This window comes from Tamandua tetradactyla, chromosome 20 (assembly GCF_023851605.1).
Source record: "Tamandua tetradactyla isolate mTamTet1 chromosome 20, mTamTet1.pri, whole genome shotgun sequence".
In the NCBI taxonomy this organism is placed as follows: domain Eukaryota; kingdom Metazoa; phylum Chordata; class Mammalia; order Pilosa; family Myrmecophagidae; genus Tamandua; species Tamandua tetradactyla.
In genome coordinates this window covers 51,488,921-51,505,146 of record NC_135346.1, presented here as the reverse complement: position 1 = coordinate 51,505,146, position 16,226 = coordinate 51,488,921, and the positions used below count along the sequence as shown (strand labels likewise).

General features: G+C 40.5%; 1 protein-coding gene across 2 annotated transcripts in view; it reads left to right on the top strand.

Moving 5' to 3' along the window:
• LCP2 (lymphocyte cytosolic protein 2) overlaps positions 1–16,226 on the top strand; it is a 52,241-nt gene that overhangs the window by 31,246 nt on the left and 4,769 nt on the right. For both annotated transcript variants that reach the window (XM_077137622.1, XM_077137621.1), the window contains exons 11-20: positions 2,828–2,853; positions 2,942–2,961; positions 3,068–3,175; positions 4,564–4,594; positions 6,668–6,680; positions 7,390–7,519; positions 8,968–9,017; positions 12,617–12,717; positions 13,315–13,392; positions 15,089–15,244. In XM_077137622.1, coding sequence (XP_076993737.1) covers positions 2,828–2,853; positions 2,942–2,961; positions 3,068–3,175; positions 4,564–4,594; positions 6,668–6,680; positions 7,390–7,519; positions 8,968–9,017; positions 12,617–12,717; positions 13,315–13,392; positions 15,089–15,244 — 713 coding nt within the window. The remainder of the gene's footprint in view (positions 1–2,827; positions 2,854–2,941; positions 2,962–3,067; positions 3,176–4,563; positions 4,595–6,667; positions 6,681–7,389; positions 7,520–8,967; positions 9,018–12,616; positions 12,718–13,314; positions 13,393–15,088; positions 15,245–16,226) is intronic.

Sequence of the window (16,226 nt, the reverse complement as noted above, 5' to 3'; positions counted from 1 at the left end):
AGTCTGATTGCAGAGCTCATATTCCTAGCTCGTGGGCTGTGACAACTTCTCCATGGACGTGATCTGTGTACGCACATCTCATATTTTCACGACATCACAGGCAACAACAGGAAGCAGAAAGGACTGGGCTAAGAGACAAGAGAGCTGGATTGTCCATTATCTTGGCTGCTATCTAGTGCTCACTGACCTCCAGTGAAATCTGTGTTTTCAGTGCTCAGTCTCCTTATTTATAAAATGGGTTTTCTTATAAAAGAAAATGCTTCATAAAACTATAGAGTGCTATTTGAAAGATGAGGTTGGTTTGGATATGTGTGTGGAGCCAACAAAATAGTGGGTATACTACAGTCCTTTCCCCTCGGAATTTGCATAAAATATTCTTGGATTGCAGCTACTTCCACACTGAATTGAATTCACTTCTGAAACTTAGCAAGCAACCACTATGGAGTAGGTGCTTTAGCTACTGTACATAATTTACCTACAGCATCTGTAATCCTCACACCAATCTGACAAAGGGGGTATATTATTAGCCCCACTTTTCAGATGATGGAACTGAAATGTGGAGAGGTTGAATAATTTGCCCAAACCTGCATACCAAAATGCAGACCTAGGATCTGAGCCCATGTCTCTCTGACTTCCAAGTGAGTGTTCTTTTCCATCACTTCATGCTGCCACCGGGGACGCGGATTTTCACTTGCTGTGAAATAGGGGGATCTGGTGAAGGAGCCCCGAACCTGGCGAAATGAGAAGACCAGAATACCAGCCCCTCCCCAGCCCTTCACAGCATATTCTGAACAAGGCGTTTAGCCCTTTGTGGCCTCTGTCTCCTAGTCTGGCGGTAAAGTGTTGTTCCACCCTTGCTTTCTCCCCTGCACTGCATCACATCTCACCTGAATTGTACAGAGCTGGGTCGATTATTTTAGTTTAGGATTCACTGCACAGAGCTGTACATGAAAATGAAAGTAGATAGATTAGACTTCAGACTTCATCCTGCTTATTACCGTGAGCCAAGACATCAAAAAAGTGAAATACTGATGCCAAATCCATCAGAATCATCTCCCTGCACAAAAAGTTACCCTTTTAAAAGATTCTTTTTCTTTTTCTTTTTTTTTAAGCTTTTTAAAGACACCCTTTCCTGGCAATAGTGGCTCCTTTCTTGAATTGCTCCTTGTCTATGATGTTTTGGGAGTACTAACCTCTCTTTAGAAAGCCTAGACTCTTAAAATGAGAGGATATAAGGATATAAATCTAAGTTGCCTGAATACTCCTGGGAAGTAGGGGTTCCACTCAAAATAAAATTTGACAGTCATCATCTTTTATATCTTCAAAACATGCTCCCAATAGTGGATTCTTTAAGAAGGGGACAATACTCCTAGCATATATTCAAACCTTAAGGAAGAAATCATGCTGTGAAAATGCAACTCTAGTCAGAACATATCCACTCACCTTAGGCCACCAAACGTGCCTAGGGGTGGGAGGAAGAGAAAATAGCTAAATTTAATAACTGTTCAATACCCACCCATGATGTACATATGAGTTATCATGTATGCTTGTAGCCAACCTATCCAATCTTAACCCATAATTCCCATTTTACAGATGAGGAAACTGAGACTCAAAAACCTTAAATAAATTGTTGAAGGTCATATAGGATTTGCTTCTAGACCTGATTGAACAGTTAGTAACATTTATCACATTGAAAACAAAGGGCATAGCTATTCTAGAGAACGTCAGACAGAATAAAAATTCAATTGCTTTGAGTAACTTTGCAACATAGAGCTCTCAGTCTTCCCAGCATCTCTTTAGGGAACCTGCATGTCATCTTTTCCAAGAGAAAAGTAAAAGAAACAAAACCCAACAGAAAACACCAGGAAAATCTCCGGACATCCTCTGCCCCAAGTTAAAAGCTTTTCTGGTAATACTTGAATAAGAACTAAGGAGACTACTTTATTTAATGTCAAGTGTACCATGGGATTGGAGGAAAATTAATTCCTCCATGTCAATCGGGTTTATTTCAGATGTGGGAATAAGCTTAGGCTGTACAAAGAACACTTTGGCCAATAAAAGAGGCATAAAAGCCCAAGAAGACATTAATCCTTTTTATTATCACTTATATAAAATAAAATATTGCAAAGAAGCACAGAACCAACTGTCTTAGTTCTGTCTTAGTTTCCTAGGGCTGCTGAAACAAATTACCACAATCTGGGTGACTTAAAACAAGAGAAATTTATTGTCTCAGTTCTGCTAGCAGTCCGAATTCAAGATGTTGGCAGGGCCACGCTCCATCTGTAAACTGTAGGAGAGACTCCTTCCTTGCCTCTACTAGTTTCTGGTGTTTGCTCACAATCCTTGGCATTCCTTGGTGTTAGATTTAATAATCTGCCTCCTCCATCTTCATGTGGCCTTCTCCCTGTATCTGTGTCCAAAATTCTTCCTTTTATAAGGACATCAGTCACATTGGATTAGGGCCAACCCTAATCCAACTTGACCTCATTTGAACTAATCACATCTCCTAAGACCCTATTCCAAACAAGATCATTTCCACAAGGCCAAGGATAGGACTTGAACATGTCTTTTGGGGACACACAATTCAAACCACATCACCCACTGTACAGTTTGTGTATACACCAAGCTGAGTGACCTTAGGCAATTCACTTAATTTCTCTGAGCCTGTAAAACGAGGTACTCCAGGTTTAAAGTCTACAATTCTTCAATGCCCAAACCCAATCAGCTTCCTAAAGCCTTCAGAAACTCATGATTTCATCAAACTATGTTTTTAAACCTCATGCTCATAAAGTCCTGAGTTCAAGCACCACCTGTGTTTTATTTGCAGGAAAGAAACCAGCATTTTCTGACAAGGTAAGCTGTTTCTCTGTTCTTTTGCATCTTGTTGTTATTCTTTGAAAAGGATGAGGGATACTCACATTCCTGCCTTACTGTTTTGCAGCCCTCCACTCCAGCAGGAAGGTAAGAGGCTCTGTTGCACCAGCTAGAAGCTTCACAGTGTATGCTGTAGAACTCTGCCGGAGCAGTTACGTTGGTTTCTTACACATCCTTTCTCTGAACTGTGCAGGCCTCTTGGGGAGCATTTGCCCAAGACATCAAAGCCGCCATTACCACCAACCACTGAAAAACATGAAAGAAGTAGTCCCCTGCCAGGGAAGAAGCCGCCTGTGCCAAAGTAATTGTCTTCTCTTGCTTGAGTCTGTCATTCAAACAGATGGCATGTAGTGTTAGCTGTACCTTGAGGACCTAAAAGGATGGGCTATCTGGTGAGAGTTAACCCTCTCAGCCGCCGTGGCTTGAGGGATGCCTGGGCTTCTCAAGTTGGATGTAAGTACCAGGGTCTGTCTGGAGAAAATGGGAATCAAGTAGAGAAGTGAAAAGAGAGATGCTTACTAGGAAGTATGAGAATTAGTGCTGTTTGTAGAAACGTGGTTCTCAGATGGCCAAATTTTGGGTAGTTTTCTTATCTGCTTATGGCAAAGCTTACACAGTGCAAAGAAACTTTGCCCACCAAGGGAAAAGTTTTTAAATTTTTCTATTTTTTGTTTTATTTTTCTATTGAGGTAGCAGAAGGGGAAGGCTCTTAGGTCATATAAATATCTTCCTTATTGCTGAAACACATTTTATAATTGCAGAATCTTGAGGTCTGCTCTTATTATTTCTAACCTTACTGTAAAGTCATTCAGAGCCTCTTTGCCAAACGACATGAATATATTTGGGCTTAGGCCCACCTGCACTACTTACAAAGCCTATAACCAAGGCTCCCATTCATTTCATCTGTGAAATCAAAATTCATACTTATCACCTTTGCTTGGTTCTCATGAAGATTGAATTAGAGCCAGGGCTAGGGTATGCTAACAACCTCAGCAATCAAATTAAATATATTTCAATGCAATATTTTTAAAAATTCAAAAAATTTCACAATAAACAAAATATCCACATTTTAAATAAAGACAAGATGAGATGATGACATGTGAAGCATCTGATGCATAAAAGGTGTTCAGCAAGTTTTACTACTCTTAACCCTCTCCCAAAAGAGAACAAGAAGGTCCAGGCATTACAGGTGCCTGCCATAGCCCTAAGACTGGCCTGTTCATCTGAGTCAGTTGCACAAAGCCCATTTTGGAAAAGTCCCAAAGCAGCAACATTTTGCAACTCTTTTCTCTTCCCATGGAGAGTGAAGCCCTGAGATGGTTGCTTTAAAAAGGGCCAGCAAAGGAGAACATTGCCTAAAATGTTTTCATTTGCTTTGAGAAACATCTACTCAGTGAAATTTAATAGCTACTAAAGAATTAGTTTGCTGACTAAACCTTTTCTTATACAGTGTATATAATTATTTGCTGTAGTAGCTAAAGGGAATAAAAGTTTGCCTAGCTCAGCTCCCTATGGTGACAGAACATGAGTAACCAAACCTCCCTGGGAGGGATTTCTGCTTCCTGCCTTACCATGGCTCAGTGGGATTGATTTCTCATTATTAGATTAAATGAAACTATCGATATCGTGAGACAAGCCCTTGCAAACTCCTTATGCTCAGTTCTTTTTCTCTGCCCTCATTCATATCAGGCACAGCTGGGCACCAGACCGAAGAGAGAATGTAAGTACAGAACGCTATTTCGTAAATGCTTTGCACTGGGAAAATCAGTTTAGGCTCCATGGAAGTTGCCTCTCTCTTAGCCCTTACTGAATTCCAGCACCTGGAGCCAAGCCAGCACACATTAGACTCTTGGATTTCCCTCATGTCCTGTGCTGCGTAGCTCCTGTCCCTCTGGGAGCTCCTGGGATGGCTGAGTTAACTACAGCCCATTGCCACTTGGTAAATAGCAAGGTGAGGGAGCAGGTGTGTCAGGGAGGATCTAGTGAGTTATACCTGAGTCTGGGCCTCCTGCTAAAGTTTCCAAGTACCTCCACAACCTGAAAAAGAAGATAAATGATCATTTGCTGAATACCTTATTATGTGTATGTTGTCATGCTAGCAACGTTAGAACTTACTGTCTTGGTTTGCCTCTGAAAGTCCCTCATCCCAGGCAAGCCAAGAAGGTTGGTCACCCTAGCTTTGCACATGTTTTGCATAACATCCCTATGTGAAATCATCCTTTCTCTGTTACCGAGAGGAAACTGAGGCTCAGAAGGGCTGAGCTACTCACCCCAAGTTGCACAGCTTGTAAATCTGAATCCAGGTTTGTCAGATTCTCTCTATACTTAGCACTCTGAAGGCCATCAACCCCCAATTCCAGTTCCAGCGCTCAGCCCCACATGCCTGCTATGCCCGTAGCTCTGTTTAGATGGTGTACTTGTTTAGATGAAGTGCTAAGATATGATGGAGATAAGCAATCCCCCGGCAAAAATACAAGATAGCAAACATGGAAAATATGGCACAGAATGATCTGCGGAGGTTGGGGGAGAAAATGACTCATGCAGGTTAAGGAACCAGAAATAACTACTTAGATGAGATTTATGATGGTCATTGAATGATGGCGAGAACACAAAACAGAATCCCCTTAAGAGATAAGGCAAGTGCATCCTAGCCCAGAAACATTGTGAGCAAAGGCGGGTGGGTGACAATGCCTATATAGCCTGCAGGAGTAGCAAGGACAGCAGCTTGGCTCCAGAGTCATCTGGACAAAGAGAAGGTGAGGTGGGACAGCAAAGGTGATCCCAATTTCTTGCGGTCCCCAATCCCTACAAAGATTGACATTGGCAGTTATAAGGAGCAGAGAGTCATATATTCCGAATCAGAGAGGGTATGTTTGCAGCCATGTTGAAGAGTGGGGAGTTTGAGAGCCCGTGAGCCTTTATGCAGCCCTTTGCTGGAACTCACAGTTGGCCCATTGGGATTAGTGATCTTGGCCATGGCCTCAATACATGGTACGATGAATGATAACTCACTTTTACTGAGCATACATCATGTGCCAGACGCATGTATTAACTAATCTTCACAACAGCCTTTGAAGAAGGTGCTCTTTTATCACCGCTGAGCTGGCTGAACGTACAACCCCAGATTTGCATTTTGGGTCTGCTAGTGAATGGCAGAATCGTTCAGCCTCACTGAACCACATTTTTTGTTTGAGGACATGGAAAATAACCCTTCCGCTGCCAATTTCACTAGATTGCTGTGAAGATAAATAAGCTGAGTGGTGTGGATGTGCCTAGCAGGCCACTCTGTAAACATGTGAGGTTGTATTGCTTTTAAGAAGGGTGGCCATTACAGAGCAGAGACAAAAAGAAGGCTGAGCTTGGCGTCAGAACTGTTTGAAGTGGAATCCATTTTTTTGCAACCATTGGTCAGTTAAGAACCCTTCCATGATGATGCCTCCATCTGTAAAATGGGGACGTTTATCCTTGAAGGATAAGTAGGAGAATTGAATGAAAAATTGTGACTCTTTTGGGCACATAGTAGATTTTGCCGTTATTAGTTGAGCTGCCATTTTTTAGGGTCTTCAGTTTAAGAGGAGATTCTCAGATCAGAGTGTCCTTAGATGATCATTTGCATCATGGAAATTTAAGCCAGTTAGCAAGTCTACTATTCATTATAATATATTTATTAGGGAGAAGAATAACTACTAAAGAAAGAAACAGAGACACTTATATTATTGAGGAATGTAGTTCTTTTAGGAATTGTGTTTTGACACTAAATTAATATCTTGTTTTTTTTTCTCCCCTTCACAAGGATGAAGATGATGGTATGTTCAGGAAAACCTTCTGATTATTTGTGGTTCATTCCTTTACTTTTTGTCTCAGGCATTCAGATTGAATTATTTAGTACAGGAGCTCCATAAAATCAATTAAAATTGTTCAATTAATATTAAGTTTATATATGTCAGTTGGTATTCTGTATAGCTATAATTAAATTGAATTATTTGGCTGAATAACTGAAAAGAACTGTTAAAACTTTTTGTGTAATAACACAGATTACTTCATTGACAACAAAATTAAAAATTGCATGCATGGTTTGATAGAAAAATGTCTAACATTTATGTTCTCTAACACAGTGAGTAAATAATCACTAACTGAAGATCAATGAGATAGCATAGACTTTGGCTTTCATGAAACAAAACAACACAAAGCTTGTGAATTATTTCAGAAATTCACAAGGTTTCCAGGTGACAATTTTCTGCCTAGTTGGCCTCTCAAAACTTAAAAAATAAGATAGATGTGCAGTATAAAGAACGATACAGAATGGCAGTATTTTTAAATAAATTGTAAGGTGATAAGTCATCTAGAAAAACCTTGGGTGTGGGGTTCCAGCCAACCACTTCATAATTACATCTGATCTTTTGCATTTTTATATCTCCCTTTAGGTTAGCCTTTCCTTGGGGGGAAGTTCTGGAATATTCTTTGGAGATACTTGAGGTAGTGGACCCTGAAATCCCCTTTTTCTCTTCTCCACAGTGCATCAGAGATCTTTACCCCAGCCAGGGCTGCCCTCCATGAGTTCCAATACTTTCCCTTCAAGATCTGCCAAGCCAAATCCCAAGCATTCCCTTCCATCACCTCACATGCTGGGAGCATTCTCAGAAAGGTTTGTGTCAATCTTAAATTCTAACTTAATGGCCTGTCGGTGGTTGGGTCTACCCTACACTAAGCTAATGACAGATCATTTGAGGAAGAAGGAAATGAGCCAGTGGGTGGCAGGTCAGAACCTTTGGGGCTTTAAGAAACAAAACCATGCTGACCATTGAGAATGTCTTGTGTTAATCCACAGCTGTCCTCCATGTTTCTGTGCTCAGGGTAGGGGGGTTGCAGAATTGATTGCCGCTATCACCCCCATACAAATTGGATCCTTTGGAAAGAAACGGAGACTATTTTTACTTTATGAGTTAATAATTTAAAAGAAAAAAAAGCAAATGAGCAGATCACCCCTTAAAAAACCCAGTTAATGAAAGTACTTGGCATACATCCTGCAATTTGGATCTGAAGACAGAGAAAATGTGCCTAGGCTCTTAGCAGATGTTAGGAATTCATTGCATGGGGCTGTCTCTAGCGGGTCTATGTTCTCAGTGTCTCCTGGTAAGGCTGTCCAGAGGCAGAGACACAAACAGAAGACTCAGAGCATTCCTCCTAAAAGCAAGCCAGCAGATTGCCTTCTGATCTCCCGAAGGCCTCCAACCCTCTGGGCTCACCTTCTCCTTTAATACTGAAAGGGAGGGGCCGAAGTCCCCACTGTACGTATTGCAGAAAACTCGACTTTCAGCAATCCATCCTCCACTCTTGCTGAATATCCAGGAGGATTCTCAGCATCTTGCATTTCCTCTTAATCATACTAAGGTGCCCTCATCCTTAAATTGCTTCTCATCCTTCCATCCCTGGGCTGTTTTTCTGCTTCCACCGTGTTTGCCATTTTCTCATGCAGCTTCTTCCCAGCCTTCCCTGTTGTTCTCGCAAAATACCAATCACTCGAGGTTGCTGTGCAGACTTTTACTGAAGGTTTTAGTTAGTATATGAGGGAGTTATTCTCAGCCCTCAGCAGGCAGAGTTTCTGGGTTCCCCACAGGCCCTCCCTCCTGCACGCCAGTCCCTGAAAATGCTGTTACTCTCGAAGTTTATCCCCCATCCTACCGTGTCCTACCGTCCTTAGCAGCCGGTCAGACCCTGGAGGATTCGCTGCTCACAAGCAGCACGCCCATGAATACCCTTTTTGAATCCTCTCTCCAGAGTACTTCTACCATTCCCCAAACTCAAAGATCTCAAACTGCAGCCAGCATTCTAAAATAATTTTTCTAAATGTTCTTTACACATTTTTCTTTCTTCTTCTTTTGTAATCTCATCAGACTTAGGGGTCGTCCATCTTTGTGCAGTAGAGAAGTTCATCTGCCACGTTCCTTCCCACCTTTACTTGGCTCTCTAGATTTCAGGAAGAAGAAATAACAAAGGAGGCAGCATTTGCAGCCTGATATCCCTAACCCAGCTTCCCTGTCTGGCCCTTCACCATACCCCAATTTAAAATCCATTCTCTTTCTGTCTCTGCAGTAACAGCAATTTTCCACAGAGCGCCTCCCTGCCGCCATACTTCTCCCAAGGTTTGTACATGGATTCTCGTTACCTCTTCTGGCCAGTTAGCCTTTATAACTGGGTTCCCAGCCTGTCCTAAAGCCTCCGGCAAAGACTTTGTTGTTTCTCAGCATCTGACTTCCTCATTGAACACATAATCCAGTGTCCATAATGTGCCAAAGACTATTAGTTGGAAATACTGCTACATAACACCACACACGCATACACGTCACCAGGAAGCCAACTCTAATCTTCCCACACAGAGCTTTCCCTCCTCACTGTTTCTGTACAGAACTCAGGATCGTGCTGGGCTTTCTCAATCGTTTTAGGTTTCTAAGATGAGGCTGCCCTTGGGTTGTGAGTTGTACAATGTGGTTTCTAAACCTTAACCTGTAAAATAATGCCCCCTGGATCATGTTTGAAATACAGATTAAGTGACCCCAACCCCACAGTTTCTCATTCAACAGGACTAGAGTGCCTGCATGTTTAATCGGTACCTCTTCTGTGGGTCCATGATCACCATTTTTTAGAGCAGTGTTCTTGAACCTCAGTGTGCATATAAATCGCCTGTGGATTACATGAAACGATGATTCCAGCTCAGTATGTCCGAGGTGCTATCTCAGGTTCACAGGTGATACTGCCCGTGCTGCTCCATGGACCACTTTGAGTGGGAGCAAAGTCATACAAGGCAGGACCAGATTATGTTTATTTTTCATTCCCACAGTCTTTCAACTAACTAGTACATGGTAAGAACTTTGAAAATGCTTGTTGCATGACCAAGTGTTGAGTGACGGCGGAGGAGTTACAACTCTTTTGGATTTCTACCAACCGGTTTGGTGTTGCCAGAGTTTCTGATTATTTTTTTTTAACAGAGCCCATAAATATAGCTTTTAATGTGAATTCACTCCAATTTTAGATGTTGACTCAAAGTTCTTTTAAAAATGCTCAGAGGAACAAGAAAAACACATTTTTTTTTTCATTCTTGGTCTGCCAGCAGACACACCAGTGTGAACTTGACATAAACTACATTTGTAAATTTGAGTGATAGCTCGAGAGTGAACACTTATTCAGGATCACATCTCTTGCATTGAGTTGGATACATCGCACCATATATTTGAAATCACGAAGTTCTCAGTATTTCCTAAGCATGGGAGGGTATGGTGTCCTAATTACCATGACATCCATGCCCTCTCTACACCCCCACCCCCACCCCCAGTTTTTCACAGTCCCACAATTCTCTGAGCTTTGGGCACCCACATTTGTGTTACCTGCTTGGCCTGCCATAGATATCTGAGTTCCAGACACCTTGCTTACAGAAACCTTTTCAAAAGCAAGTTCCACAGACACCTAGTTCTATGGGTTGGTGATAGGGATTAGTAGTACAAATAATGGGTTAATTATTATTGGAATAATACATTAATTGAAATCACCTCTTTTCCCCAAAGACTGCCAGCACACCTGGCCCTCAGTCTTCTCCAATATGCAGAGGGTAAATGTTGTGCTGTAAAATGTCCAAAAACCTATCACAACTCCATTTGAGGATCTAAAAATTAAGGGTGGTAGGTGGGTGCAATAACAAGTATGTGTGCTTGAATGCTGCCGGTGTCTTGTGAATTGTGATTTTATGCTCCTGGCCTGCAGATGCAGAAGCAGAAGGAGACTAATTCCTTAACGCTTATATGGCAATACCATATGGACCTTGGATCTATTACTGTCCTATATTGTTAGATTTCACTCAGTCACTCAGCAAGCCCTCGAAACGTGTCTGCCGTGTGGGACTGAGAAATGGGGCTGGAGAAGGAAGGCACTGGCAGGGCAAAACTAGCCTTATCTGCTTAAATAATCTCAGGGACAGGGCTCCAGAGACTTCAGGCCTTCCCAGGTAACTCCCCTCAGTGGCACATGACAGCCACAATTTACCATTTGTGGTTGATTGTAGATGCAGAAATAACCTGGTGAGAACCATCTGGGGCACCTGTTAACATGTTTGGGCCCAGGACATTCAAAGTGTCCTGGTGATTCCTAGTCAGGCATAACGATGTTTGGGAAACACAAGGTCAAGTCTTGGGCCTGCCACTGAATAGCACAATTTGTTTAGACTCTCTGGACCTCAGTCTTCTCACTTGCAAAGTGAAGATAATACCCACATGCAGAGTTGCTGTGAGGATGTAAGATAATGTACACAAAGTTCCTTCCATGAAACATTGTAAAGTGTTGAGGAAATATTTGCTGAATAAACCAATGAATGGCATATGAATGATTAAAAGAACATCCAGTTAATAGCATTCTTTTGATTTTTTTAAAAGAGTTGTTCTGGCACATAGAAAACAGCCTTGGCACTTAGAAGTCAGCAGTGTCAAGCCATATCTGCGATTAGAAAATACATGCTCAGAAAGTCTCAGGGAACTCTAAACAAGAAAGAGAAGTTTTAGAGATGGGAAGACACCAGTGCTAGCTGTGTAATAAGTACACAGCAAGAAATTCCTGAGTGATCAGATAACCTGCACTGCCTTCCACGTGAACTTAACAGTTTTACCTCTGTAGAATTTTTAGTAAACAGCAGCAGGTAGCAAATCTTGTTTCTAAAAGCTAACAATATCCTCACGATGATTTCACCTCATCTTAGGTAGCTTAGATAGCTTACATTTCTTTTTGTGGAAACGATGAGGAAATAATGATCTTTATGACTGTGTCGCCACTATATCAATGGCTGAGAATCTATTCCAGGTACACTGGATATTGCAGAAGTCTCTGAACGATCTGTCTCTTGAGTATTTTTTTTTTTTTCACAATCACACAGTCACATTGTAAAAGCTGCATCATTATGCAATTATCTTCAAGAAACATGGCTACTGGAACACAGCTCCACAGTTTCTGGTACTTCCCTCTAGCCATTCCAATACACCATAAACTAAAAAGGGGATATCTATATAATGTATAAGAATAACCTCCAGGATAACCTCTTGACTCTGTTTGAAATCTCTTAGCCACTGACACTTTATTTTTTCTCAGTCCCTTAGTGCTGAGTCCCAGCTCATCCCAGGATTTCTGTCTCACGCTGCCAGGGAGGTTTATACCCCTGGGAGTCATGTACCATGTAGAGGGGGGAGGACAATGAGTTTGCTTGTCATGTTGGCTTAGAGAGATAGGCCACAACTGAGCAACAAAAGAGATTCTATGGGGTGACTTAGGCCTAAATTTTTTTAACTGTTTTTTTTATCATATAATATAACATATATACAAAGCAAAGCAAGAAAAAAGCAATAGTTTTCAAAGCGCTCTTCAGCAAGTAGTCACAGGGCAGACCCCAGAGTCTGTCATGGGCTTGAGTATTTTTTTTGATGCTCACCCTAGCATGACTCGGTGACTCCTTTGTAAATGGCTTTAGGCACTTTACACACCTTTAAGGGATCACTCAAATTTGAGGTGCTGCTCTCAAAATTTTACTGGCAGTGTTATATAACGATGCTTGAGCTGTCCGTGTGGTTTTTGACAAGGGGAAATTAATTTTGATGTCACGGTTTCTTGAAATGTTATCTGAAGAATTACAAGGATGTTTGGGAGTGTTATAACAGAAGTGAAAAATAGCTTGCCATAAATTAACTTTCAAAATTCTATACCTTTGAAGGTCTTAGCAACAGACCACCTCCCAGAGTTCCAGCTGAAGGGAGAGGCTTTCCCTTGCCTGTTCCCAGCAAACCTTGGCCACCATCCCCTGGTGAAGATGAGGTAATAAAGCATATGTTTTTATTGTTGTTTTTCTTTTCCCCTGGCAAAGGAAATATTAGTAGTGCATGTTGAACTCTCTTGCACTTTTATCTTCCATTAACATTAGTTTTTTTAGAGGGGGAAAAAAATCAAAGGAAAGGATCCAGATGAAAATACTATGTTCTTTTACCTTGGTATTTCTTTCGTTGTAGTAAAGCTAATGAGAAAAACAAACCTATTTTTAAAATCTGTTTCCTAATTTCTGACCTTGAATAAGTCATTTTACTGCTCATTAACCTAGTTTTCACATTTAGTTTATTACTATACTAACCTGCAGAAATTGGTATATCTATATCTTTTCTAGTTAGGATTCTATTATATAAGGAATGCTTATTCATAGTCACCTTTACAACAAATATCATGATAAAAAGCAGTTCGCACAAAATATCTTCTGGTTAGCCTTACCAAAATGATTCCATAGTCAAATTAAGGAAACAAATGTTCAGACTTCATGGAATTGAGGTGGTGATTTATATAAATTATGGCTTGGAGGCTTTTCTTTTCACTTATATGTGTAACTGCAAAATTCATTCAGTTTTTAAAAATTTACATTTTCAGAATTCACTAAATGAAGAATGGTACGTTTCTTATATTACCCGACCAGAAGCGGAAGCAGCTCTTAGAAAGATAAACCAGGTACTTTGCCAAAATTTATTTTTAAGTGGTTATATGTATTAATAGAGGGAAAAGAAGGGAACTAACTTTTTTTTTGAGCTCCAGTTATGAGCTCGGAATTCTGCTAGGTGCTGTTCATACTGTTATACCTATGAGACCCATTAGTGCCAGTTTTATACCTTCCAGAATCCATAGCAATGATTTGTAGGACCTCAGTAAAAATCTAAATTCAGGCAGTCATTTGGCTGGCAGACTTTCCGGAGGTTTTATTAATGAAAAGCGCCCATCTTTTCATAGGAATCATACAGTATCAAAAGAAGGCTATCTTTCCCTCAAAGTTCTAACATCTTACCAGTTCCATCTTCCTCTTATGCGCTTTTTTCTTCCACATCAATGGGAAGGGACCCATATCTAGAGACAACAGCAAAGATTTCCTCCTGGAAATTTCTAGCTTCTCCTTTAATATCATGAGGTCTTAACCAGATTTTCTGTGGGCCTGTGATGAACCTTAACCTTAAATCTATTTATCAGAGAAGGGAAAGCAACGATCCTTCATCTTTCTCACTGAGAGCATATTCAAGTACTGTAACTGCACCTAAAGTACAAAGCATTACTTCTTTGTGTGTGTGCGAGTGGAGGATACATGGTCCAGGAATCAAACCCAGGTGTCCTGCATGGCAGGGGAGAATTCTACCAGTGAACTACCCATGTGCCCTCTTCCTTTCTTTTCTTTTTCTTTCTCTCTTCTTCTTCTTCTTTTTTAAGCACTGCTTTTTTTTATCTTAGCTGCACATTTAAATAACTTGGGGAGCTTTAAAAAATCCGAATGCCTGGGACTCACTCCCATTTAATTAGTCTGTGGGTTCTGGGAATCTCAAAGCTCCCCAGGTAATTCTAATAGGAAGCCAAGGTTGAGAATCGCTGGTCCAGAAGCTTGCTTGTTTAGCAGAGATATACTGACTGACTCAGTTAACTGGGAATAAAAAGAACAAAGGAATGCTCTTATTGCAAACTGATGGCTAATTTAAAACTATCCTGATTAAATATAGGGAGAAGGGAATAGTTTAAATGAGTTCTTTTACTAATTAATTCTATTTTAATATTAGATCTTTACAGTATTACTATTATGCAGCAATAATTTGATAGGATGAAATTTTAAAGTACAGGGCAAATCATAACATTATTTTAGTAAATATCAGGAAAAAAGTGACAAGAACAAAGATAGTTCACGTTTAGTGTTGGTTCCGGTGTGTGGGAGATGAAACATATCTAGACATCATGAGGTTTTAAAAAGGATGAGATTCATAGGCATTTGGGTATTTTCTGACTTTGCATGCGGAAAGAAAGGTTTAGAGAATTACCTCACCAGAATAGGAAGATATATCTTTAGCTTAACGATGAAGTCCTTATTTCTCCTGGCCCTTTATCCATTCAACCACAGCTCTATGATTGATTGCTGAAAAGGGGATTTCTTTTTCATCAAGAGACTTCTAAGAGGTTGACTTGGAAATTTCTCTGATACAATCTCTGTTGCCTCTTTCTTCACAACTAGAAAATTTATAACACTTGGGACCTGTAGCCGTTTGGGGAACTGAATGTCGGCTGACTTGTGGACTGACAGGATTTGCAGATCCCTAGAGGCTTGTCTACTGCTACTAAAGGCAATAGAAGTATTGACTTTTACTGCTCCCATATTAACAAGAATTTATCCTTTTAGGACGGTACCTTTCTGGTTAGAGACAGCTCTAGAAAAACAGTAACCAATCCGTATGTCCTCATGGTGTTATACAGAGATAAAGTTTACAACATTCAGATCCGGTATCAAGAGGAAAGTCAAGTTTATTTGTTGGGAACTGGACTCCGAGGGAAAGAGGTAAGGACTTCCAGTTTCAAAATTTCCCCCAATTCTCTTTTTATGCCTCTCTGCTTCCTACCTGTATACAGCCTCAAAGCAACATTCTTTAGAAATCCAGAATGTATGGCAACTTTAGAGTTAAATTACATCAGTGAAACTCTCTATTTACCTGAAGGAAATAATGCAGAATGTAGTACTGCTCTCATAGGAGTCTTTCTTTATATTTTTATTCAAAATAATCAAAAATCACGTGTAACTTTAAAAACCAGAGAAAGAATATATTATGAGGTAAATTAAAAAATATATATCGAATTAAACGGTGTCAAAGACAAGTCCTTTCTATTATTCACTTCTATGACGTAATCTTAATGTAAGATTGCGGTGTACTTATAAGGCTGTATTTTAAATTGACCCCACCTGGGGGGGAAAGGAAGAAAATAGGAGAATATTTGATTTGGTGATTATTTAGTTACTTGGATCATAGTAAAAATGGGAATTTGGTCTCTAAAATGGCCAGATTAGAAATTTGTCTCTGTTCCTTGGAGATTAGATTCTCAGGCAGCTCACATCGTGGGTGGTAATCAGAACTGGTGTGAAGGAAACCCCTCAGGGCTGCTTCTTGAAAAAAAGGGAACTAAACTAAACTTAATCCGCCAAACGTGCTCATTAAGTTCAAAGTTCCAAAAAAAGGAGGTGCTGAATCAAACGTTTCCAAAATGAGACGCAGCAAGTCATAAATTCCACTTCACTCCAAATATTTTTAAGTTATGATAATGTTATGGAGAGTAGAAAAAATACATGACTTCAGTAAAACATTTGCATCACAAGTTTGGTGAGGATAGTGTTGCTCAGGCTCTATATAAGCGTAAGTGACTGTCCTCCAAGGTCACTTCTCTTGGTCTGATATGGAAGGATACAAGTAGAACCACTTATTGCGGCTGTCCTGGAGGGAGGTACTTAGTAGGAAAAGCATAATCTTGTGTTGGGTGCTTTAGGTGAC